General features: G+C 34.5%; 1 protein-coding gene across 1 annotated transcript; it reads left to right on the top strand.

The window, feature by feature from the left end:
- Nucleotides 1-680: 680 nt before the first annotated feature.
- Nucleotides 681-19,798, top strand: YME1L1 (YME1-like 1 ATPase; the record flags this gene model as incomplete). The annotated part of the gene is made up of 18 exons (XM_010079521.1): nt 681-836; nt 2,941-3,103; nt 5,159-5,257; nt 7,180-7,289; nt 8,438-8,588; nt 8,686-8,793; nt 9,607-9,689; nt 10,516-10,606; nt 12,278-12,430; nt 13,750-13,882; nt 14,372-14,434; nt 14,929-15,041; nt 15,400-15,555; nt 16,235-16,386; nt 17,291-17,417; nt 17,518-17,591; nt 18,226-18,312; nt 19,440-19,798. Coding segments are annotated over 18 exons (2,163 nt in total), but the record flags the coding sequence as incomplete, so codon positions are not given.
- Between the last annotated feature and the right edge of the window lie 1,433 nt (nt 19,799-21,231).

The following is a 21,231-nucleotide window of genomic DNA, read 5'->3' on the forward strand; positions in this document are numbered from 1 at the left end:
AAAAACACCTATTTGGATTGTAAGTTAATTGACTCTGATGGGGGGGGGACTTGATGACTACAAGGGAAAAAAACTCAGTTTCACTAAGTTTTGTATTTCATTTGCATGAAATGGTTATTAAGTTTGTAATACTTGTCAGAAGACAGCAACAGTCCCTTTTTTGTCATCTGGTTGCAACAGCACATATCTAAACATAGCAAACAAGTGATACATTAAGAAAAAGAAAAAATTGAAAAAATAGTCTGAGGGAAGTATTAAGTGCAGTAGCAATTTTGTTTCCCTGCTATTTCATCTGAGAACAATATATAAGAAGTTGTCTATTTTTTTTTTGTACCTAACCATTGACTTAAGTGTGAATTGAGGGCTTTGCATCTCTTAAGTGTTGATGATCTGCACCTTCTTATGTATTTGCAAATCTAGTGATAATTTTCTTTACACCATGCTGATGTTTGAGTTGCCTTTTTTTTTTTTTTTCACTTCCAAGCTTTGTGAGCTTCTAGTCTGCCATGCATAAACTTTCATTTTTTCTGTAAATGGTATCAGCTAACACTGTGGTGTTGAAGCTAAGTTCATGTGGTTTATATTAAGTCCTTAGTTAAAAGGCAGTGTACAAGATATGCAATTGTAAGTCAGGGTTTGGAATGGAAATATGTTTAAATAGTTTAAACAAGATTAAATAGTTATCTGTTTCTCTTTTTTTCCAGGCTACTGTTCCTCTGAGTCACCTTATCAATGCCTTTCATTCACCAAAAAGCTCCAGTACTGCTGCCAGCACAGCATCTGTAAAGCCTGTCCAGAGGGACACGTCTCCAGAACACGATCCTCAGAAGAGTGAGGTATTGAAAACCTTTGGAAAAAGTGGTGGTTTGCTTTAGCTGAAATAAATCTGAACAGTATCAGTTAAAGTGAATTTAATATTTGATTCATTTTATAAAATAATGTAATGTGACTAAATGAAACAGTGTTAACGCATAGAATGTAACTTTTTGACAGAACTTCAGTAAGTCGGCGCTTTGACCATAAGGATTCTATGAAAATACAGTATTTCATTATAAGAAAAAAAGCTAGTGCTTATCCCAGTAGTAATTTGGAAGCGAGGAGGCGATTTGTCTTCACTTTCAACTTAATGTTTGTTGCTGTAAAGTAACAATAACTTTTCAGTTAATAAACCCCTTATTGTCTTTTCGTGCTGTGAGTTCTAGCAAAGTTTCTTTCATTATTACTTGCGAGAAACGGACTGTAATTTAAAATATGTTGAGGAGTTTTGAGAGATTAAATGGCATATTAGCACATTTTCTTGTTTTTCTGCTAAGATCTAATTCAATATCATCAGGTATTTTTTGTTCTTCTTATTGAAAACCAAAATACAGAACGTGCCAAGTAGGATCAGATTTTGCCATTTCTCTTTCAACTAATTTCTTACAACAAGTTTTATAAATAAGAAAATGTTTGGGAGGAAAAACATGATGTCTCTCACTAACTGGACAACTTTGGAAATCAGCGTGGATTGTACTAATCATCCCTGTGTTGTGATTCCATTGTTTGTTTTTTTTTTGGTGATTCTTTTATTTGCTTCTCATGATAAAAATTGATTTTATTGGGAGACCTGGATTATTGAAGGAGACTGAAAGTGTGTTTCATTTATTCAGTTCTCTTATTTGTCTTTCTACTCAACAAGAGAAGCTGGTCTCCATTAAATACAGAGGCTTTTTCACTTTAAATATTTTCTCTCTAATTCATTGTGCACCTGTTTGCCTTCTTTTAGCATGATAAAAGTATAAAAATAATAATTTTTAAAATCTCTCTTAATTAAAGGAACTTTATTTTTAAAGAAAATTCTTAAAGCAAGTTGATTAGACTATAATAAACCTAAGCATAAATAAAGGTTAAGTTCAAATTTAAAATCAGCAGATACTGACATAGTACATGTAGTTCTAATATTGAATAAAGTCGAACTATTGGAATGGCAAAAATCATTATTTGAGAATATGAAGCCTCTGTGCGGTGAAGTTAAATCTGTATTTGGAAGTAGTAACCTCTGCTGAAGGGCCACAGAAAATGTTACTTTTTTTTTAATCTCCTCCCCCCGAGGAGGAGATTAAACCGAAATAATTTCAGTTATTTTGCAAGCAATTATTAAGCTGAAGCGGGAAGGCTTGATCTACTACTTTAAACCATGTGTAAAAGTCAGATGATGTTTAAAAATGTAGTTGTACTTATTTTGAGTATAAGTGGACCAGAAGCAATCTATGCATGCCTTTAAAACAGAATTGTTTTGTTTACTTAAGAAGTAAATTTTAAACAATAAACTTTGAATATGGTAGTATTCTCGATGCTCTAGGAATCTGCTCTAAAAAGGCTTATTTTTATATTTTATTCAGCTATTTTTCATGTATGTCTTTTTATTGGAAATCTAGTTTCACCTTGAAAGTAGGTCAACATAAAGCTTACATAAAAGCTATTTAGGAAAAACAAAAATATAATCCATAATGTTCTATCAATCAAAAATTAAATATCTATGCAAATACATTTAGAATAGCTTGTCATGTTTACTTCTCAGATAAGAAGATGATGTTGCAGAAGCAATATTGAGAGGTAATAGATATTTTAAAGGATCCAAACTGATGTGTATTTTAAAACATACACTCCCATATGAGGACAGGAAGAAAATATACTTGCCATAAATGTACTGCAATAACAAAAATATCGATGTGTACAAATGGAAAAGTTATTCTGCATTGACAGTAGCAAATATTGCAAATATTCTTTCTTTAATCACATCCTTACATTAATTTGTCTTCATTTAGAAATTTTTCATTTCAGTCTGAACTGTGAAATATAGATGTTGTATCAAGCCAAAAAGTGAAATTGATTATTCTTGTTTTTTTTTCCCCTAAGGTTATCTTAAGTAAATTTTGAACATTTATTTCTATTTTGCAGTCTGTACTTAATTTAAGAGATCTGGGATTGTCTGATTTGAAAGCTAAACAGTACAAAGAATTGGTGAACAGGTTGCTTCCTGGCTACTGTACAGAAAACAAAGTCTCTTCGCAGTGGCATACATCATACATTTCTGCTGACTCCTTCTTTGAAAATAAGCATGGTATGTTTCAGAGTAAAGTTCTAATGAGAATTGATAAGGAATTAGTTTATAAAGGTGAACACAGTTATTCTTTAGTTTAATCTCTTGTCCTGTAGATAACTCATAGTTTAAAAAATCTTTAATAAAAAGAGTATTAATGTGTATTTTATTGTGTACAGCTTGTCTCTAAAGTGGTGCTTTTCAATCTTGGGAATTTTGGAAGATTCAACCCAGATTTTGGAATTGTCTCTGCAAATTCAGATTTGAAGTTGGTTGCTATTAAACTTGCCGGAACTCAGCAGTAGTACAAGTGCGTTGTCTCTTAATGATGAACCTGAGCTACAAATTTTTTCACTGGTTTGTTTCACCGGATAGAAGAAATTAGATTTTGGTAATCTACTAATGTAAGGCAGTCATGAACTTCTCCAGTTTACATTGTTATTCCTTTTTTGCTTGAAGCAACATTACACAATGACACTAATTATAAAGGAATTCAGGGTGGCAAACTGTTAACTCTCCATGCAGAGTATTTGATTGCTGAAATAAAGCAAGAGTGGTTCCTTACAGTTAAAGATGTTTTGTTGGGGTTAGTCATAAATACAGGAAGCCAGGCCATTGTAGATGCTCAATAATGTGTTGGAAAAATAAGCATATAGCTGACATTGGGGGATACTGCCTATATAGTATTGCAGGTGGGAGAAAGAGCGTGAGAATAATATCTCAAGGCTACTATTAGCAGAAAGGTATTAAATGGCATTGTGATGTGAGATATAAAAAAAATAGCCCAGAGGCAGTTTCCTGCATGTGAGGAAGAAAGTTGCAAATGCTTCAAAGCTTTGATGGATTAACATGGAAGCTCAACAGACTGGTTGTTTCATTCACAGTTGAAAAGGCAAAATTTATAGGTGGAAAAAGTGTGACAGGCAAGGGAGATGCTAAATCTTCAAGAACGTACTTTCAGTGTAGGTGACGCTGCATCCTATGGATGACTGTTACTGTTGATTTGTGTATGTTGTGTCAAATACTTGTGCATATTTTTTTAAACTCATGTTCATAATTATGTTGTGTTAGATTAGCCAATATGCAGTATTGTAGAAGATTGTAGAATATACAGCATTTCAGAATTAATAGCTAATATTTTTTTTCTCCTTCCCGTAATTCTTCATTATTTCAGTTGTTAGCTTGGAAGCTGTTATTGCAATCATATAACTTCAAAAAATTTAGTAGGAACTTTCAGGGTTCTTTTTTTGCTGACCTAGATGTATCTAACTGATGTAATAACTTCTTCATAATATGTAAAATAAACAACAAACTCCACCCTTTTTTGTTATTACAATATCTTCTAAATTACAGTGGAAGAGAGCATATGTAGACTTGGCCTCAGTTTTTTTTTGCCTCCTCCTTTCTGAGGTCTCTGATGTTACTTAAATAATTCTTACCTGATAAATGAGGATGAGTTCTTTGAGCTTTTGGTAACTAAACAACAGATAAATGACAGTCATCTTGTCTTGCAGTCTGTTGCGTGCTTGAAATAGTATCTGCTAATAACATTTTCACTGAGACACTTTTTTATTTCTTCTTGTTTCTGTATTGCATGAGGACTGTACAATTAGACTTATTATAGTTTAAAATGTTTTCATGTGTTATACATAATCTGTTTTAAAATGTCCGTGAGCAATCTGTTCTTTAAAGCCTTTGAAACTGAATGATTGGTTGAATGCTGGGTCCTTCAGCTTCATAAGAGCCTTGGATTCCTGTCTGGTAAAGATAACTTTATTCAGCTCTGTACAGATATGCAGAGTTTTCCCCTCCCAGATACAGCTTCAAATTTGAGATTCTGGGGTACTAATATCTTTTGGAAGTTTTAATTAGAAAAGATTCTGATATATTGCAAAGTGCTTGACATAGGTTAATGCAAAGAAGTTAACTATATGTACTGTTAGTGGCTAATTTGTTTAATTACAGATGCCTGAGGGACCACAGTAAAATAGAATTAATAGAAAACAGACTATGTGAGAAGTAATGTTTAGTTGCCATTTAATATATGGTATATTTAAACTTTGTATCTTTTTACAGGTTTCGTGGATATTTTCAGTGCTTTACGCTCATCTTGTTTGTACAGACGGCATCCTAATCCCCTCCAAAATTTCAATTCGGGTGTTTGGTGTTGGCCAGGTATAAAACAATAAACTACACTGATTTTAATCTCTGTAGTATCTTTTTAGTCTGGGAAAGTATTGTTACTTTTGTCTTAGAGGCATCACTCAGGAAATACTGGTAAACTTTCAGGAAAAACTACGTTGATATTAACAGTTTCAATCATGAAGTTATTTTTGCATTTGAGTAGTATATTTCCAGAATTAAGTTAGTAAACATGGTATAACTATAGATTCTTGTTCAAATATGTCAGTATTTGTGGATCGTATTCTTCAAAGATGATGGATGAGCTGGATGAAACTTTTGAATCAATAAATATGTTGAATCTGGTATTCGTCCAGATGAATTTTGTAAGGTGCTTGCTGACTGGTTTAAACTACTCCTGGCTGTATGATGGGTAACAACAGGGCTGTATTTGCAAGAACATAAGCAGGAGCTCAGGGAGTTCAGGTATTGTCTAATGCTACATCTAAATACTGTGTCTGGTTTTGTGTCCCATGGTTAAGAGAGAGATGCTGACAAAATGGAGATAGTCCAGTGATGGGCCCCAAGGAAGGGTGCAGATTTTAGAGGACTTCATATATGGAGGAAGCTGAAGGATCTGAGTTTTTGAAGTTAGTAGAAGAGATGGCAAGGAGTGATCTAATTGCTATTGGAGCCATATATTAGTTACGTTTTTATTGTGCACCTTGAAGAAGAGGCAACAATTACAATTAAAAGCAAAGGAAATTTCTTTTGGAACATTTTCACAATGAGAATGGCTAAGTTTTGAAACACGTTGTCTGGAGAGGTGTTATCTTAATCCTTGGAGATTTTCAAAACTGGGCTGGACAAGGTCTAGAGCTACCTGACCTGATGTTGAAGTTAGATTTTTTTGAGCAGGGATTTGACCAGATCATCTCCAGAAGCTCCTTTTGTTTTGTGCTATTCCATGATAATAGAAGGCTTAGTTAAAACTATATAGTTGACTGGTATTCATTATTATTTTAAAACATAGTAGTGGAAGAAGATAAATATTCTTGGCTTTTGTGATTTCTGCGATAAAAATCTCCATTGCAGTGTTTCTGGTGTGATACAAGATGACATACAGTGCTATAAGCTCATTGTGACGTATAGTGCTGTCGGCTCACTGCATTTGAATGGTCTAATTTCTTTTGTCAGTTTCTAAGTTAGCAGCACACCTAAGCCGTTCCAGATATCTTCAGGGCACCTTATCAACAGAGCTTTTAGAGAAAGCTTATTTTACAGCGGGAACCTCCATTCCCATCCTTTTGGACTGGCTTCTGAATATTTCATGTTTGTCAGCCTTCCTGGGTTTAATTCAGCTTTACGTCTCTTCTGTTCCTAGAGGCAATGATAGGGCTGGCCAATTATCTGTAATTCACAACATCAACTCCTGATAATTTTAACAAAAAAATTAGTGGGAAAAATATATTGTGAAATACTAAGCAGTTTGCTTGCAGGTTTAGATTACAAGCATGGTTCATGATCACCTAACTATCCATTTACAGGACTAAAATGTATTGGTTTACTTAACTCAGTTTATTACTGTTAGATCCTGAAATACCTTTCATACAGTTTTCTGGTCAGGCATCTTAAATAGATTGCTTTTTGCAATTCTCTTCACTTTCAGCTGGGATATGTTGTGAAGATTATAGAATCATAGAATGGTTTGCGTTGGAAGGGACCTTAGAGATCGTTTTGTTCCAAACCACCCTGCTATGAGCAGGGACACCTCCCACTAGACCAGATTGCTCAAAGCCTCATCCAGCCTGGCCTTGAACACTTCCAAGGAGGGGGAATTATTGAATATTCAGTTCAATCACAATAGTCTTTTTCATATAATAGTTTCTGAAATTTCTTCAGCCTTTTTTGTTTTTTTTTTGTAGTGGTAGTAATGGATAATTTTTAACTTGTTTATTTATTATTACTACTTTAAGTTTACATACAATCACGGAACTTCAAGACTTTGAGATCAAGAGCAAGACGTCTGCAGTCAACATCTGAACAATTCACAGAAACAAAAAATTCACTTTCTTCACTTCTGAAGGTAAATGCAACTAACATTATGAAGTTGTTTTGGGCTTATTCAGACCATCTCTTTCTCTTGAATGAACCTTCCAATTTACCAAGGGTGTTTTGTTTCAGTAGTGTGAAAAAATTTCTTAATTCTAAAACTAGAGCTAATTGATAACATACTGGGTTTTGTACCAATAGACAGATTTGCTTCATATATCATCAATATAAAAGATTATTTTTTAAAATTTTTTAGGAGAATAGTTTCAGAGTGTAAAAAATGTTTTAAACTCTAGAAAGAAAATTCTTTGTATTCTGCTTTTGTGGCTCTGTTAAAAATAGCTTGGAGTCAAATGAAGTATTTGTTTAAACAGAAATACAGCTGGTTTAATATACAAGGATGTCTATTTTTTTGAAGCAGTTCAGCATGTGATTGATATTTTAAGAATAGATTTAACTTGTGGCTAGTATACTTTCAAGATACAAAAATTTTAAACTTGGTATTTTTATGGGTTACAAACTCACATACTTTTAATTTGGCAGATAACTGTCCAGGCTTGGGGTAGCCAACCATTTAACAAAACCAAGTTAATTTAGGTGCTTTTGCTTCTTATTTGCTGTACAGAAGTCAGGCTAATTAAAGCATTTGATCTTATTGTGTGTGTAAATTAGCTTTGAACTCTCCCCTTCTTCTAGGAATATGTGGTTTATTTCATCTGTGGACTAGGTATATACTATGGATGAAGATAAACCAGAGCTAGCTCCATGCAGTGCTGCTCCTAAATTTGTTAGGGCATTTGGTGTATTTGATCATCAAAACTCTACTTACAAAGATAATAAAAGTTGATTTCATGAAGCAAAAAGCTTAAGCTAATAACTCCCACTGAATCCAGTGTACAAAGTTAGCTGTGTACGAATCTACCTTGGGCTGCATTTTGTGTTTGGAACTAGGGTCCAGGAGGGTTCTGAACCTGACCTATTCAGCAAAAATCAGGATGCTCCTGCTTGGAACCATTGTTATTCAACACTCAAGCAACTGTGCTGTGTCATCTAACTAACCCCATAGCACCTGAATTACATAGTTTCTTGTTTTCTTTTTTTTTTCCCCCTCACCCATGCTAGCCAGGTTAACTATGTATCAAAACTGAGTGTATACTAACACTGCTCTGGAAAATGTTTTAGGGCTTTATCCTGAGAAAGCGAAGAATCGATGTTGAAAACTTAGATGCACTAATGAAAACAAAAAACATCCCAGAGGCACACCAGGATGCTTTTAAAACTGGTTTTGCAGAAGGCTTTCTGAAAGCGCAGGTATTCCTGCAAAAAACACTTGGTAAGTTGTTTTAATTCATGCATCTCTTCTCTGCATTCAGAAAGTAGTTTATTTGAGCCCACATTAAAACCGCTTTGGTTTTTTTTTTTTTTAACAGATTCCTTAAGAAGATCACGTTTGCTTTCTTTCTTTCTCTTTGTTCTTTGTTTTTATCTTGCTATATATTCATCATTTTTACCTGGAAAGGGTTCCTTTTCTGATGCTGGTGAGTTAACTTTTTTCCTGTGACTGTTTCACTTGGGTTGTTTCTTCCAGCACGTTTAGCACAAATTAAATGTGTTTTGACATGTTTTTTTCAGGATAACATTTCAATATACTAATGAAAGAGAAGAGTTATTTACTGCTTTTGGCTACAGCCTTTCAGACAATAGTGTGACAAAATGTTTACGGAGACAAAAAAGTTGTCTGTAGTTATAATTATTTTTAATTCTTTTGCTGAACCAAGTACATGGAACCAAGCAGAGAAGAAGTCAGATTGTTCACCAATTTTGTATTTGTCTTTGAATTTAGATGGTGCATTAGCTAAGTCAGAAGTAGGCAAAATAGTCTGATTTTTATTTGTAATCACAGCCTAGTTTATAGTGACTGGATACTTGGCATGGCCAAATTGGCTTCTTGAGAAATCTGTTGGAAATAGTGGAATGATCAAAGGCTGCGCTAATGTAAATTGAGAAATTCAGCTTCATGATAGGTTTATCACCTGGGTCTCAAGAAAGTTAGGGTATGTCTAGAAACACTGAGGGAGAACTTCTGGCTTTGTGCATGTGAAGTTGGATGCAGGGCTTTGTGTACTACAAATGACTAAAATGCACTTACATCACTGAATTAACTGCAAATATTTTAAATTTTTTTTTTTAATAAATCTCATTCTTGCTGGACACCTATAAATGGAAACATGCCCTTTTAAAAGGGCAGGTGTAAAGTTAATGGCTTAGTGGTATGTATTCCAAAGTTCAATCTCGGAATGAAATTATTTCACATGTAAATTTGTTGTTCATCATCTGCTGTTTGCTATTAGTACGCTTTCGAACATCGAGTATCTTTGATGCAGCAGTTGATCCGATTCAGTTGAAAAATGTCACCTTTGAACATGTAAAAGGGGTAAGTTCAAAAGTAGAGTGTGTGTGAGTTCTTGCTTAACCAGTCATTGTATGCCTGAAGAATGTCTTAATCTGTTCAAGAAATTTCTTTGTGTGAACTGAAGCCTTCTGTATATTGACCACTTCAAGGTCAAGGAGGGTTTTAACCACTCTTGTTCTATTTTATATCTTTGTGGTATTTAATACCTCATAAAAGGTGCACTGTAGACTTGTTGAATCCCATTTTTAAAGGCTAGAATAGCAAAAGGCAGGCCATAAGTATCCATGTTAATCTATTTTTTGCAGAATTTGACCAATACAAGATGGTAATGCCATTTGATCATTTCTCTCTTAGTGCCGTCTCTGTTGCATATTCCCAGAAAGAATTGGGCATGTCACTGGCTGATGGGATAGGTTTATTTTCTCTGTTCAACTGTTCTTTGTCAGTCGCAAAATGAGGACCTCCCCGTCTCCTTCCCCTTGGACAAATAGATGGAATTAATCTCTTTTTAACTAATCAGGACAATGTTTTGGCGTAGCATTTTTGATTCTGTTGTTATCTTGTTGGTCAGATCTGGTCTTGAACTATTTGGTTATTCCTTCAGTATTATTAACTTTAGTGTTTATCAATTCCTATGAACAGTTCTAGGAAATAGGTTGAATTAAACTCCTGGAGACTCGGTATCCACACAAATTCTGTAGTACACTTTTTTCTGCTCTTTCTGTTCTGTATTTTTGATCAATACACAATTAGAGACTTGGTCTCTAATACAAAACTCGCCTACAAAAAAAGATGCAGTATTTTATAAATGCTTAGTTATATTTTTGTGGCGTGTTTTTAATTGTAGGTTGAAGAAGCTAAACAGGAATTGCAAGAAGTTGTGGAATTCCTGAAAAACCCACATAAATTTACTGTACTAGGAGGTAAACTTCCAAAAGGTAAGAATCATTGCTCAGCAGAAGTAAAAATCATACACAGCCATGGTTATCTTTGTAGCTTTTTTCTATACTGAATGACTAATTTACAGCCTAGCTTCCAAATATTTTTTCCTTTAGTTAGGGAATCAAAAAAGTATGTAACTAAATGGGCCTGTAACCTAATGGGCCTAAATACTACTGTTTGTGTTTAGTTTGTATCTGGGAAAAATAGGGAAATAATGTTAGGCATAAGTAGTGGATTTCCTTGTTTGTTTAAAATACTTCAGGTACAAATTACTTTTCAAAGAGAGTTGTGAAAGCTTCTTTTAATAAAGGATAGCCTTCAATGAGGTACTTGAGGGTGGGGGAGTAGAGGTTAAGGTAGTTATGTTGCATGTTTCCTGTCTTACCTTCAGTTCCCCATACGTAAAAATTGGTCATTATTCCCTACTCCCATAGACAATTTGAGGTATCTGAGATATTCAGATAGAAGAAGCGAAGATGCCTGGCTACATCTTACATTTGGTAGAAATTAAATAGGAACAGTACGGGTAATAAGCTGTGACAGTGCAAAGCAACAGACTGTAGATTCCAGGCAAAAAGCCTTTCAAAAATCAAACCTGTTTGTTTATCATTGTTAGCAGCCTTCTTTGCAGGGTTAAGAATCAATATTTCTTTGAAGCCCCAAGTCAACCTTTTAGAGGTGATGTATTGAACTACAAAAATTCTTCTACTTTGACACTGAACATAACATAGTATTAAAAAAATACTTACTGATAAAGTTATGGATAATTGATGTTAGTGCCTTTTTGAATAGAACTTTATGTAGCCCAGAGGTTTTTAGGTCTGTATTTTTTCCCCTCCTTTAACTGTCTCTATAAGGATATATTTTTTTTAAAGTTAGTAGCTTCCTATTACAACAATTTTTTATTGTGCTGTACCTTTTCTCAGCTGGAAAGATGAGTAACAAGTTTAGTCTTGAAAACTGACCCAAGATACTGCAAAAATGTCCAGAATAGAACCTGTATTATGCAAGTGAATATGTTGGGGTTAGACAAAACTTATTGTGCCTTCTTTAGTTATCAAACTAGTATACAGTAGTCCTTTATCTTGAAATGCAGGGGATTTATGCAACTGAACTCTTAAAAGGCCTTTATTTTGTCTGTACAGCTTTCAGCACCTTCAGTGCTTGCTAACTGCTTTAAACAGTTCAGAAACAAATGTTTTCATTTAAAAGGATAATTAAGCTTGATCATAGTAGAAGGCCAAGTGAATCTGAAATATGTAAACCTGCTAAGTGTTTCCTGTTAGTGCTCTACACTGCTTAAATTCAATTACTTGGAATGATTTAATTAAAAAAAAAGTTTCACTTTCGGAAACAACTACGAAATGTTGGAAGAAGATGCTGTTAGGGATTCAGCTGCTAAACTCAGCAGAATACTTCAGGCTTCTGTTTTTATGTGATAGTCTTACAAGTCTTTGTTTTTTAAATATGGATCAGAGTGTATCTAGATCTGCTATAGGAAGCTTCTTCAGACTGCAAGTAATGAGCAGTATCTGAAATGGGATGTTAACAGCTTTTTGAAGTCACGTGTAAATTATTTCTTCTAATGTATGGAAGAAACAGTACCTGTGTAGTAAGACTGTGGGCTTGGTGTTTTTTGTTGTTTGGTTTTCTGTTTGTCTTTTTAGGTATTCTGTTAGTTGGACCACCTGGTACTGGTAAAACTCTTCTTGCACGGGCTGTAGCTGGTGAAGCTGATGTTCCATTTTACTATGCATCTGGATCTGAGTTTGATGAGATGTTTGTTGGTGTAGGAGCTAGTCGCATCCGAAGCCTATTCAGTAAGTTAAATATTTGTGGTTTTGAAAGCTTTTAACATGCGAGATTAAGTATTCAGTGTTGTTTAAAAGATTTGATTAGGTACAGTTCTGGTTACTGGAAAGTAGTAGTGTATGAGGCTAATAAATAAAACTTTATTGTGTGGGTGAATCTCAGAATTCGGTGAGAATCAGTTAACTATAGAATCTTGTTAGTTGTCAGTTGCAATTGTAGCAAAAATTATAATTAATGTTACAACACTCCCAGAGGGAATAGAAGTAATTTAATTAGAAATGTAATGTCCTGTAAACTAATTGGAATATTTTAAATTATAATTTACTTACTGTCATCTGTAAATTATTGTAAATTTAAATTAAAGTGTAAACTTGAGGTAAAAGTAGTGTTAACCTTCTCAATTACTTCTCTCATATTTTTACATTGTCTTTTTTCTTTGAATTAGAGCTTTACAGGATCACAGTGTAGCACTAAGCTGAGATTTCCTTTCCACATCCATGAACAGGCCTATTGGGCATTATAATGAAACTTGGAAAATTAATGTTTAGATTGATAACTTTCACAGAAGAGGCTTTCTATTTTAAGTATGCAAATAAATATTACCAGAGGAGGGGATAATCCAACTTCTCTCTTAAATGGAAGATTTGAGAGTGTCAGGCATCTATGCTGTAGAAAGTAGTTTGGATTTGTGGAAGAAACGTGACTTGCTTCACATGGAAGGGATGCAAAATGTAACGTGTTGTACCTTAAAATATGCATTTATTTCTGTTGACTATGGAACTTCAGATTACTCACTTGTATATTAATATGAATGTTACAGGTGACTTACATCCTGCTATGCATGCACCAGTCAATGGTCTTAAAGTTTATTTTTGCATTTTTATTTTGTGTTTTTAATATCTGTAAAATTGAGAGTGGAGGTCTTCACTGTTAAATAACAAGCAGGTTTTGTTAAAACAAGTTAGCCTCTAGTCCCATCACATTTCATATTTTTATTTAACAGGTCAAAGTTCTCTACCCAAGCCTGTGAAATAAACTTGTAGGGAGTTGATATGCAATACAACAAATTTCTTAATCTATTTTGCTAGTAATTTCTTGCAGCATGATAAGAATCAGATGATGTGGAGATGAAGAACCTTGCTTTTCTTTGCTTAATTTCAAAAATATATTTCATTTTTTTAGGCTAAAATCAAGACAGTTCTGGTGATGTCTAATGGGATACTTTGTAATCCAAGAGTAATAGAAGTAGTAGAATCCTAAGTTACATGATACACTGTCTGTTCTTTTCTGTGGTTGAAGTGTCCTTCTGCTATTTTTCTTTTGTCAGGGGAAGCAAAAGCAAATGCACCATGCGTTATATTTATTGATGAGTTAGACTCTGTTGGTGGGAAGCGAATTGAATCTCCAATGCATCCCTATTCAAGACAGACTATTAATCAACTACTTGCTGAAATGGATGGGTAAATATATGTATTCTGAGGGAATAGAAGGTGCTTGACTGACTGGTATTTTGAATATTTGGGTGAATTTTTCTTCCTTGACAGCTTTAATGTTTTTTATAATTTTTTGTAGTACTTTTAAGGATATAAATTTAAGATGTTCTTATGCGCACTTTCTAGTACTGCCAACAGTAGCATTAATGGCCTTACTGTAAAGAATATAGAAACTTCTGAGTTGCTGTACCACAATAGCTGCAGTTATTTTAAATAATTTTTATGCTGGCTATATATCTAAAGGAAGAAGTTCAACCCTGAGATCAGAGCATGTTTTTACCAGTTGCTGGGTTAAACATGGTCATTCTTGGATCACGTGTTGTGGTTTGAAAGCGTGTTTTTGACTGGCCAGTTGAGGCCATCCGAAGTAAGAAATAAAAATAGTTACTGACAAAAAAAGGTGTAAATTCTTTCTCAGAAAAATACCCAGCATTCTCACCCTTTTTTTCCATACAGGTTTAAGCCTAATGAAGGTGTTGTTATCATTGGTGCAACAAACTTCCCTGAAGCATTAGATAAGTGAGTATCCTGCATTGATTATTTCTACAGAGCATGTATTAAAAAAGAACCAAACAAAATACCCACAAAACAACAACAAAGTTGCTTATGATAATCTTCAAGTATCACAGTGTTATAGCTGGGGTTTTTCCCTCTTAAAAAGGATATGTATTGACCAGTTTTTAGCATTTAAAAGGTTGTTAAATATGGAGAAATAAGTAACATGCTTCTAAGCATCTAAAATTTCTGGAAGTTCTACTTAAATAGACTAGCTGCATTCCTTGTTCACAATGCAAAATATTCAAATGCAAAAAAACCCTTTAAAATGGGTAGCTAATCAGCATCTTGCATCTGTCTTTTTACAAACAGGAAAAACATATTCTTTGCATTTGCGCACCAGACGTAGTTAATGTAGATGTCTTTAGAAATATCAAATGGATTTTTGTTCCTTATGTATGTTAGTAGCAGTTTACTGCAAAATTTAAGTCAATGTATTAAATTGTCTTTTCCTTTAGTGCTTTGATACGTCCTGGTCGCTTTGATATGCAAGTTACTGTGCCCAAACCTGATGTAAGAGGCCGTACAGAAATTCTCAAGTGGTATCTTAATAAAATAAAGTATGATCCATGTAAGTAAATACTTTACTGTAATATCTTTTTATGTAATAGGTTTTATACTGGATCAGCCGTTACTCCATCAGCAATTGTGGCTTTGCCATGTGTCTCAGTAAAGAACACAAAAATTGTCTAGTGTGTAGTGTTACAACAGTACTCTGAGGCAGTGTATCTTTCTAGTCCCAAACAGTTCATAATGTCTTTAAAAATTAGGCTTCCTTTCTTCTAAGCTGAAAATGTTCTGTTTAACACATTATTTATAACAGAGCATGATTCTTGCTTATAATTTGATAATTTCTTGATATTTCTTCATGATACAATCTTTTTCAGGACCACTATAGACTCTAATGACAAGTTTGTTTTTACCCACAGCTGTTGATCCAGAAATAATAGCACGAGGCACAGTAGGATTTTCTGGAGCAGAGCTTGAGAATCTTGTAAATCAAGCTGCCTTAAAGGCAGCTGTTGATGGAAAAGATATGGTAACCATGAAAGAACTGGAATTCTCCAAGGACAAAATTCTAATGGGTAGGATTTTATACAAAAGACATACATAATATATTACAGTACACAGGGCTTTTCTTGTGGGATTAAGAGAATGAGAGACATTTTTAGGTTGTTGGTTTTGGTTTTGTTTTTTAAAAAACAAATAAGCCTTCTGTTAGTTTATTCTGAATAGAACCTTTTGAGACCAGAGAGTAGTATGTAAAATCTAATATGGAATACATTTAAGACTTGATACTTTTTTTTTTAATCAAAAAATGTTGCATGTTGTACTTCAGCCTAGAGGAAGACAACAGTTTGACTTCTCACCTTTCCCCTACTTATTCCTAAAGAGAGAATAAATGACCAGAAACTTGGAAGTTCTGTTTAACTAACTTGTCATGTGATAACACAAAACTTAAACATTTAAGACATATACACTAAAAATCTGGTCTATTCATACTTTAGAGAAGAAATGACATTTTCTCAGATACTCAAACTGCTTTTTAAATATATTCCTTTAAAAGCAACATGTCTGTAGGGTATACTGAGGTCCATTTTAGAGAATAAAATCCTACTCGTAAACATGTTGCGCTTAATGAGTGGTAGTTAATTTTGCTTGCATGCTGTTCCTCAGCTACTTTGTGCTCTGAGTGTATGTAATGTGTGGATTGCTGTGGTCAGCTGTACACAAAATGTTTATTTAATGTTCCTCTGTTGGAAGGACCTGAACGTAGAAGTGTAGAAATTGATGAGAAAAACAAAACCATCACTGCTTACCATGAATCTGGACATGCTATCATTGCATATTATACTAAGGATGCAATGCCAATCAACAAGGCTACAATCATGACACGAGGAACAACACTTGGACATGTGAGCATTTCTAGAATTTTTTGTTGGTTTAGTGTTGTTGAGGAATTTGCCAACAATGCTATTGGCTGTAATTATGTTAATGGATATTGTAATATGTTGAAATACTGAAGTATGAGTAGTCCCTTGGAAGACACAATGGTCATATTTTCTGTGTGATAGAAAGCTTTCTTCTTTCATTTTGAAATAAAATAGCATATGCTAGTGTAATAGTTCACATATCTAAGGAAAGAAATTAAGTGTGTTTGATTCTGCTGCAGTTAAAATAGCACCCAATGTCAAAACTTTGAAGAATGTCTGAAGGGCTGTAAAGTAGTGGCACTGCTCGCCTGCACTTTTAATACAAACATCCTTTATCAAGTTGTTCTTTGTCCTTTGTGACTCTTTCTAAACCTAATCGGTTACCTACCTTGTTTCTAGCATAATATCCCTAAGTTTTTCTGTTCTGCCTCATTCTATCTCAACTGTTTTTCTATTCTGCCTTTATCTGCCAAGCATTTGAATAGAAAAATATTTCTATTGTGTCTGTTTCTGTTGAACTTTATCCAAGTTAATGTGGTCAGTTAAAGAATCCTCTTGAATCCTCTAGGCAAGTTGATTTGGGCTCAGTACAAGTATAGGGAATAAGGAGAAATGGGTAGAATAGGTTGTTCTGTTTCTTCTGGTGGTAGGTTTAGATGGCTTAATTTTATGTAGTGCTCATGGCCTGTAGGAGGCTATTTCAGCTAGTAGACTAAGCACCTCCAAGCAAACCTGATGAGTGCATAGAGTAGGTGGAGGCCCAGGGCATTGAAATTGTTGCATAAAAGCCTTTGTGTCTGCTTTGGATATAAACAACAATATTTTTCAGATTATTTCAGTATTTCCTCTGTTTATTGTTACCTGACCACAGTTCTGTATCTTACAGGTGTCTTTGCTCCCAGAAAATGACAGATGGAGTGAAACTAGATCCCAGTTGCTTGCACAGATGGATGTCTGTATGGGAGGAAGAGTAGCAGAAGAGCTCATATTTGGAAGTGATCACATCACAACAGGTCAGCTGATCAGTAGTTAAAAGAATTTTTGATCAAAGCTTGTGGACTGCCATGTTTAACTTGGTTTCAATAACGTAATTTACTTCTGTTTGCTATCTAGGTGCTTCCAGTGATTTTGACAATGCTACTAAAATTGCAAAACTGATGGTGACTAGATTTGGAATGAGCGAGAAGGTAGTATCATCAATCCTTAAATATTTATGCCTGACAAAGAAATGTTCTGTTCTGTAACTAAATGCCTATTTGGCTGTCAGTGATCACAGACTAAGTAGTTCTAGCAAAAAAGAAAGTAAGCCTTATGACTGGCCCTGCTATAGAGAACTCAACTACAAAACCTGTATATTTGACAGTTTAAAAATTAACTTGAAAGATCTGCACCTCAAAATTACCTTGAAAGTTACTAATGTCTGCAGAAATGTTTATAATAAAACTAAACATTTTGGAATTGAGGATAATCTTGGGTTTGGGGGGTGTGTGATAACATTGAGTTTTCCAGACTTCTAAAGGAACTTCTCTAGTCATCTTTATTACCCATCAAGTGCTAGTAGTCTGGAGATTTTGTTTTGGTTTTTAAGTAAGAAAACACTTCATCAGGATCTGTACTGTGACATGTTGAAATAGAGTTCTGCAGTGACTGCATAGTTGATCAATAGGCTTCTTGTTTTGCTTCTGTTGCAAGCAGTTCAGCAAGCATTTGATTAATACTTTTATTTGTTTGCATGTAGAAGCAATAGGCGATGAAGCTCTGACTGTTTTATGTGTATTACTGCAATAGTGGCAAGATAAAGAATTTTTTGTTGTTGTTCAGCTTGGTGTTATGACCTATACTGATACGGGGAAAGCTAGCCCTGAAACTCAGTCTGCAATTGAACAGGAAGTAAGAACGCTTCTGCGGGTAAGATTCTCTCCCTCTCTGCTCTGATAGATGTATCTTGAGATGCGTTGAGCATCATCTTACTTGTTTGTTCAGTTTGGTAATGCGTACTGGTGAAAATACACAGGTGGATGGAAGTATTCCTAAGTATTTAATGGTAGCTGCAGCTTTGAGTCTCTGCATTGTCAAAGCTTTTTGGTGCTTGTCATGCACAAGTAGTGAGGAAACAAGTCGGTGGTGTTAGGCTCTGTACTAGGTGCTTTAACACGTCCTCTAACATTTGGTCAGGATTTGTATTTTGCCTATTCAATTCATAGGAAAAAAAGTATGCCTAAAATTGTTTTAGAACAGATGTGAATGTTTTGTGTTGCTCTTTGTGTTGCTCCCACATTTAACTTGCAGCTAAATAATTTTGTATAGAATCACAGGAAAAGATCAAAGAGCAGCCTTTTTCCAGTATGCTGTTCCCCACAGTGATCAGTATCAGATGCTTAGGGAAATTTGTAACATTCAGTAATCACAGAACTCGTAGATCACTGTTCTGGTAATCTGAATTAGTTTGGTACAGGCAGGAGAATTATTTATATCATAACATTTAAACAATTAACACTTCTGCTGTAGCTGGTTTTGAACTGACTTGGTCATGTAAGAATTATCTATGTAGAACTAAAAGTTGAAGTTGAAGCTGGTAATGCTGGCAATGTGCGTCTACTTGAACCAACTGGTAGGTTGTTGGGTAGCTTTTGAGAGTTTTATAGGCTTTTAAAAAAACTTTAGTCTTTGAGGAACATTCCTTGAATGCTGTAGCACTGCTCATAATGTAAAATCAAATACATGTAATTTAATCAACAACTTTTCAAGTGTAGTAAGTCTTTTCTAAGCCATATGTAAAAATACTAAGGTTTGTCTCAGGCTTTCATTTTTAGTCCTACTTCTGCAAAATGCAAAAGTGGCATAATGTCTTTTTTTATTTTATTCATTATGCCAGATTTTAAATCTTCGTGAGACAGGAGCTATGCTAGCTGTTAAGTGTAAGGCACAACTTTAAATGTTTGTTTCAAGCTGTGTTTACATGGAAACAATTTTTAAAGTGGAATCTTGCTGTTGTTCTATATTTAAAATCTCCTTCCACCTTTTTTTAATATTAGGACTCATATGAGCGAGCAAAGAACATCCTGAAGACTCATGCAAAAGAACACAAGAATTTAGCGGAAGCTTTACTGAAATATGAGACTTTGGATGCCAAAGAAATACAAATTGTTCTAGAGGGAAAAAAGCTAGAAGTAAGATGATAACCTCTGTGATACAGTCACTGATAATTTGAAGAATGTACATCTAGCAATGCAGTAGTCTTATGCAGTGTAGTCTTTTTTTCCCTTCCTGATGTGTGTAAGGCATTAGTGACACTTTAACATTAATTCTGTCTGTTGTGAGCTTCTGTTACTCTTCTATTTGTTGTGTCTCATCAGAGTAAGACACACAAAATAAAGCAAGTTCCTTATCCTCTGCTCCCTGTACTCTTCCCAAAAGAAGTTATTCAGAAGGAGAAATCTCAGGGTTGAATTCAGCTTTTTGGTTTAGTCAAATGTGTTGAAGCTCAGAAGAAAAATGTGCAGATATACTGGTATGTTTTGGCATAGCTTCCTGGGTCATGATGTTACATGTGCATTTGAAACAATACCCCACAGTGTGTGCTATGGAATCTTTTGTGGGTAGTGACAGATTGACTTGTGAAACAGTAGTCTGTAGTCTAACCAATGTTCATACTCTCTTTGAGGCTAGAGATCACTTTTAAGGAAGACTTCTTATTTAGAAATGTAACAAAACATCTTTAAGAATGAAGTGGCTACACAGTGCATCTCTATTAGAGGGAGTTGTGGGAGCTCCATGTTAGATAAAAACAGTAGCAATTGTGTTTTCAGTGGTCTTGGGGTTAAAATACACGTGTGGCTGGGAGAGAAATTTTAATGCAAAAACAACAGGCTAAACATGCCTAAGCCTCTTTGGACTGTGTTTTGGTGCAGAACTATGGCAGGGATAAGAGAGATACCTGTGACCTCTGATGTGCTGCAGACAAGATTCTTAGATTTTTTTTTTTTATTATTATTACTGCAATAGATGGATAACAGTGCTTTGATGACAGTGCTTTTACACTGCTGGAGATTCTACAGAACTAGTTTCTACTAATACTATGTATGGGCGTTTGATAATCCAACAGATAGTTTCATCAAAGAAGATAACATTGCTCGCTAAAGAGTAGTTCAGAAAATGTTTGAAGCATGTGTTGTTTCAAATAACATTCCCAGTTCTGTTCTACAGTACAAGTAGGAAAATAAAACCTTTTCTTTCAACTCTTAAAGAAACCTCTGGAAATTCTAAGTAAGAAGTTCTTGAAAACAAAGCAGTTACAAGTGGAAGTGATTGCTCTTAATTATATGCAAGTATTCTTCTGATCTCATGGAACTGGTTTTTAGGAAAAACACATCTTGATTGTAATCTTTCTGCACAATTAATTGTAGACTCTTGGGACTATAAGCTTCTGTTGCAGAGAGGGCCTTTACGAGGGTATTAATGTTGAAGGTTACCATAGCCGGACATGAAAGTAGTTGGGCTGGTGCCAATAAATGTGAATGGAAATTGGTAGCTATACTTAAAACTAGAACATAGTATTTTAGAATTTTCTGAGTGCAATGCTTGATTATAACCCAAGTTTTTTAGTAAGAGCACATGCATTTTTTTTTTCTTTCAAAACCAGGATAACTTTCTATTTGCCTATTTTTGTCAGCTTACTATAGTGACATCCCAGTGCAGTGCAGGGCAATTTCTGAATGTTATAAAACAGTGTCTAGGCTGACTAGTTACAGTTGTACATGTAGTTTAGAAATATGCCAACAGAAACAGAAATATACTGCATATATGGCATCTGGTTTTGTAGTAATA

Source organism: Pterocles gutturalis, unplaced genomic scaffold, assembly GCF_000699245.1.
Source record: "Pterocles gutturalis isolate BGI_N339 unplaced genomic scaffold, ASM69924v1 scaffold10134, whole genome shotgun sequence".
Lineage (NCBI taxonomy): Eukaryota > Metazoa > Chordata > Aves > Pterocliformes > Pteroclidae > Pterocles > Pterocles gutturalis.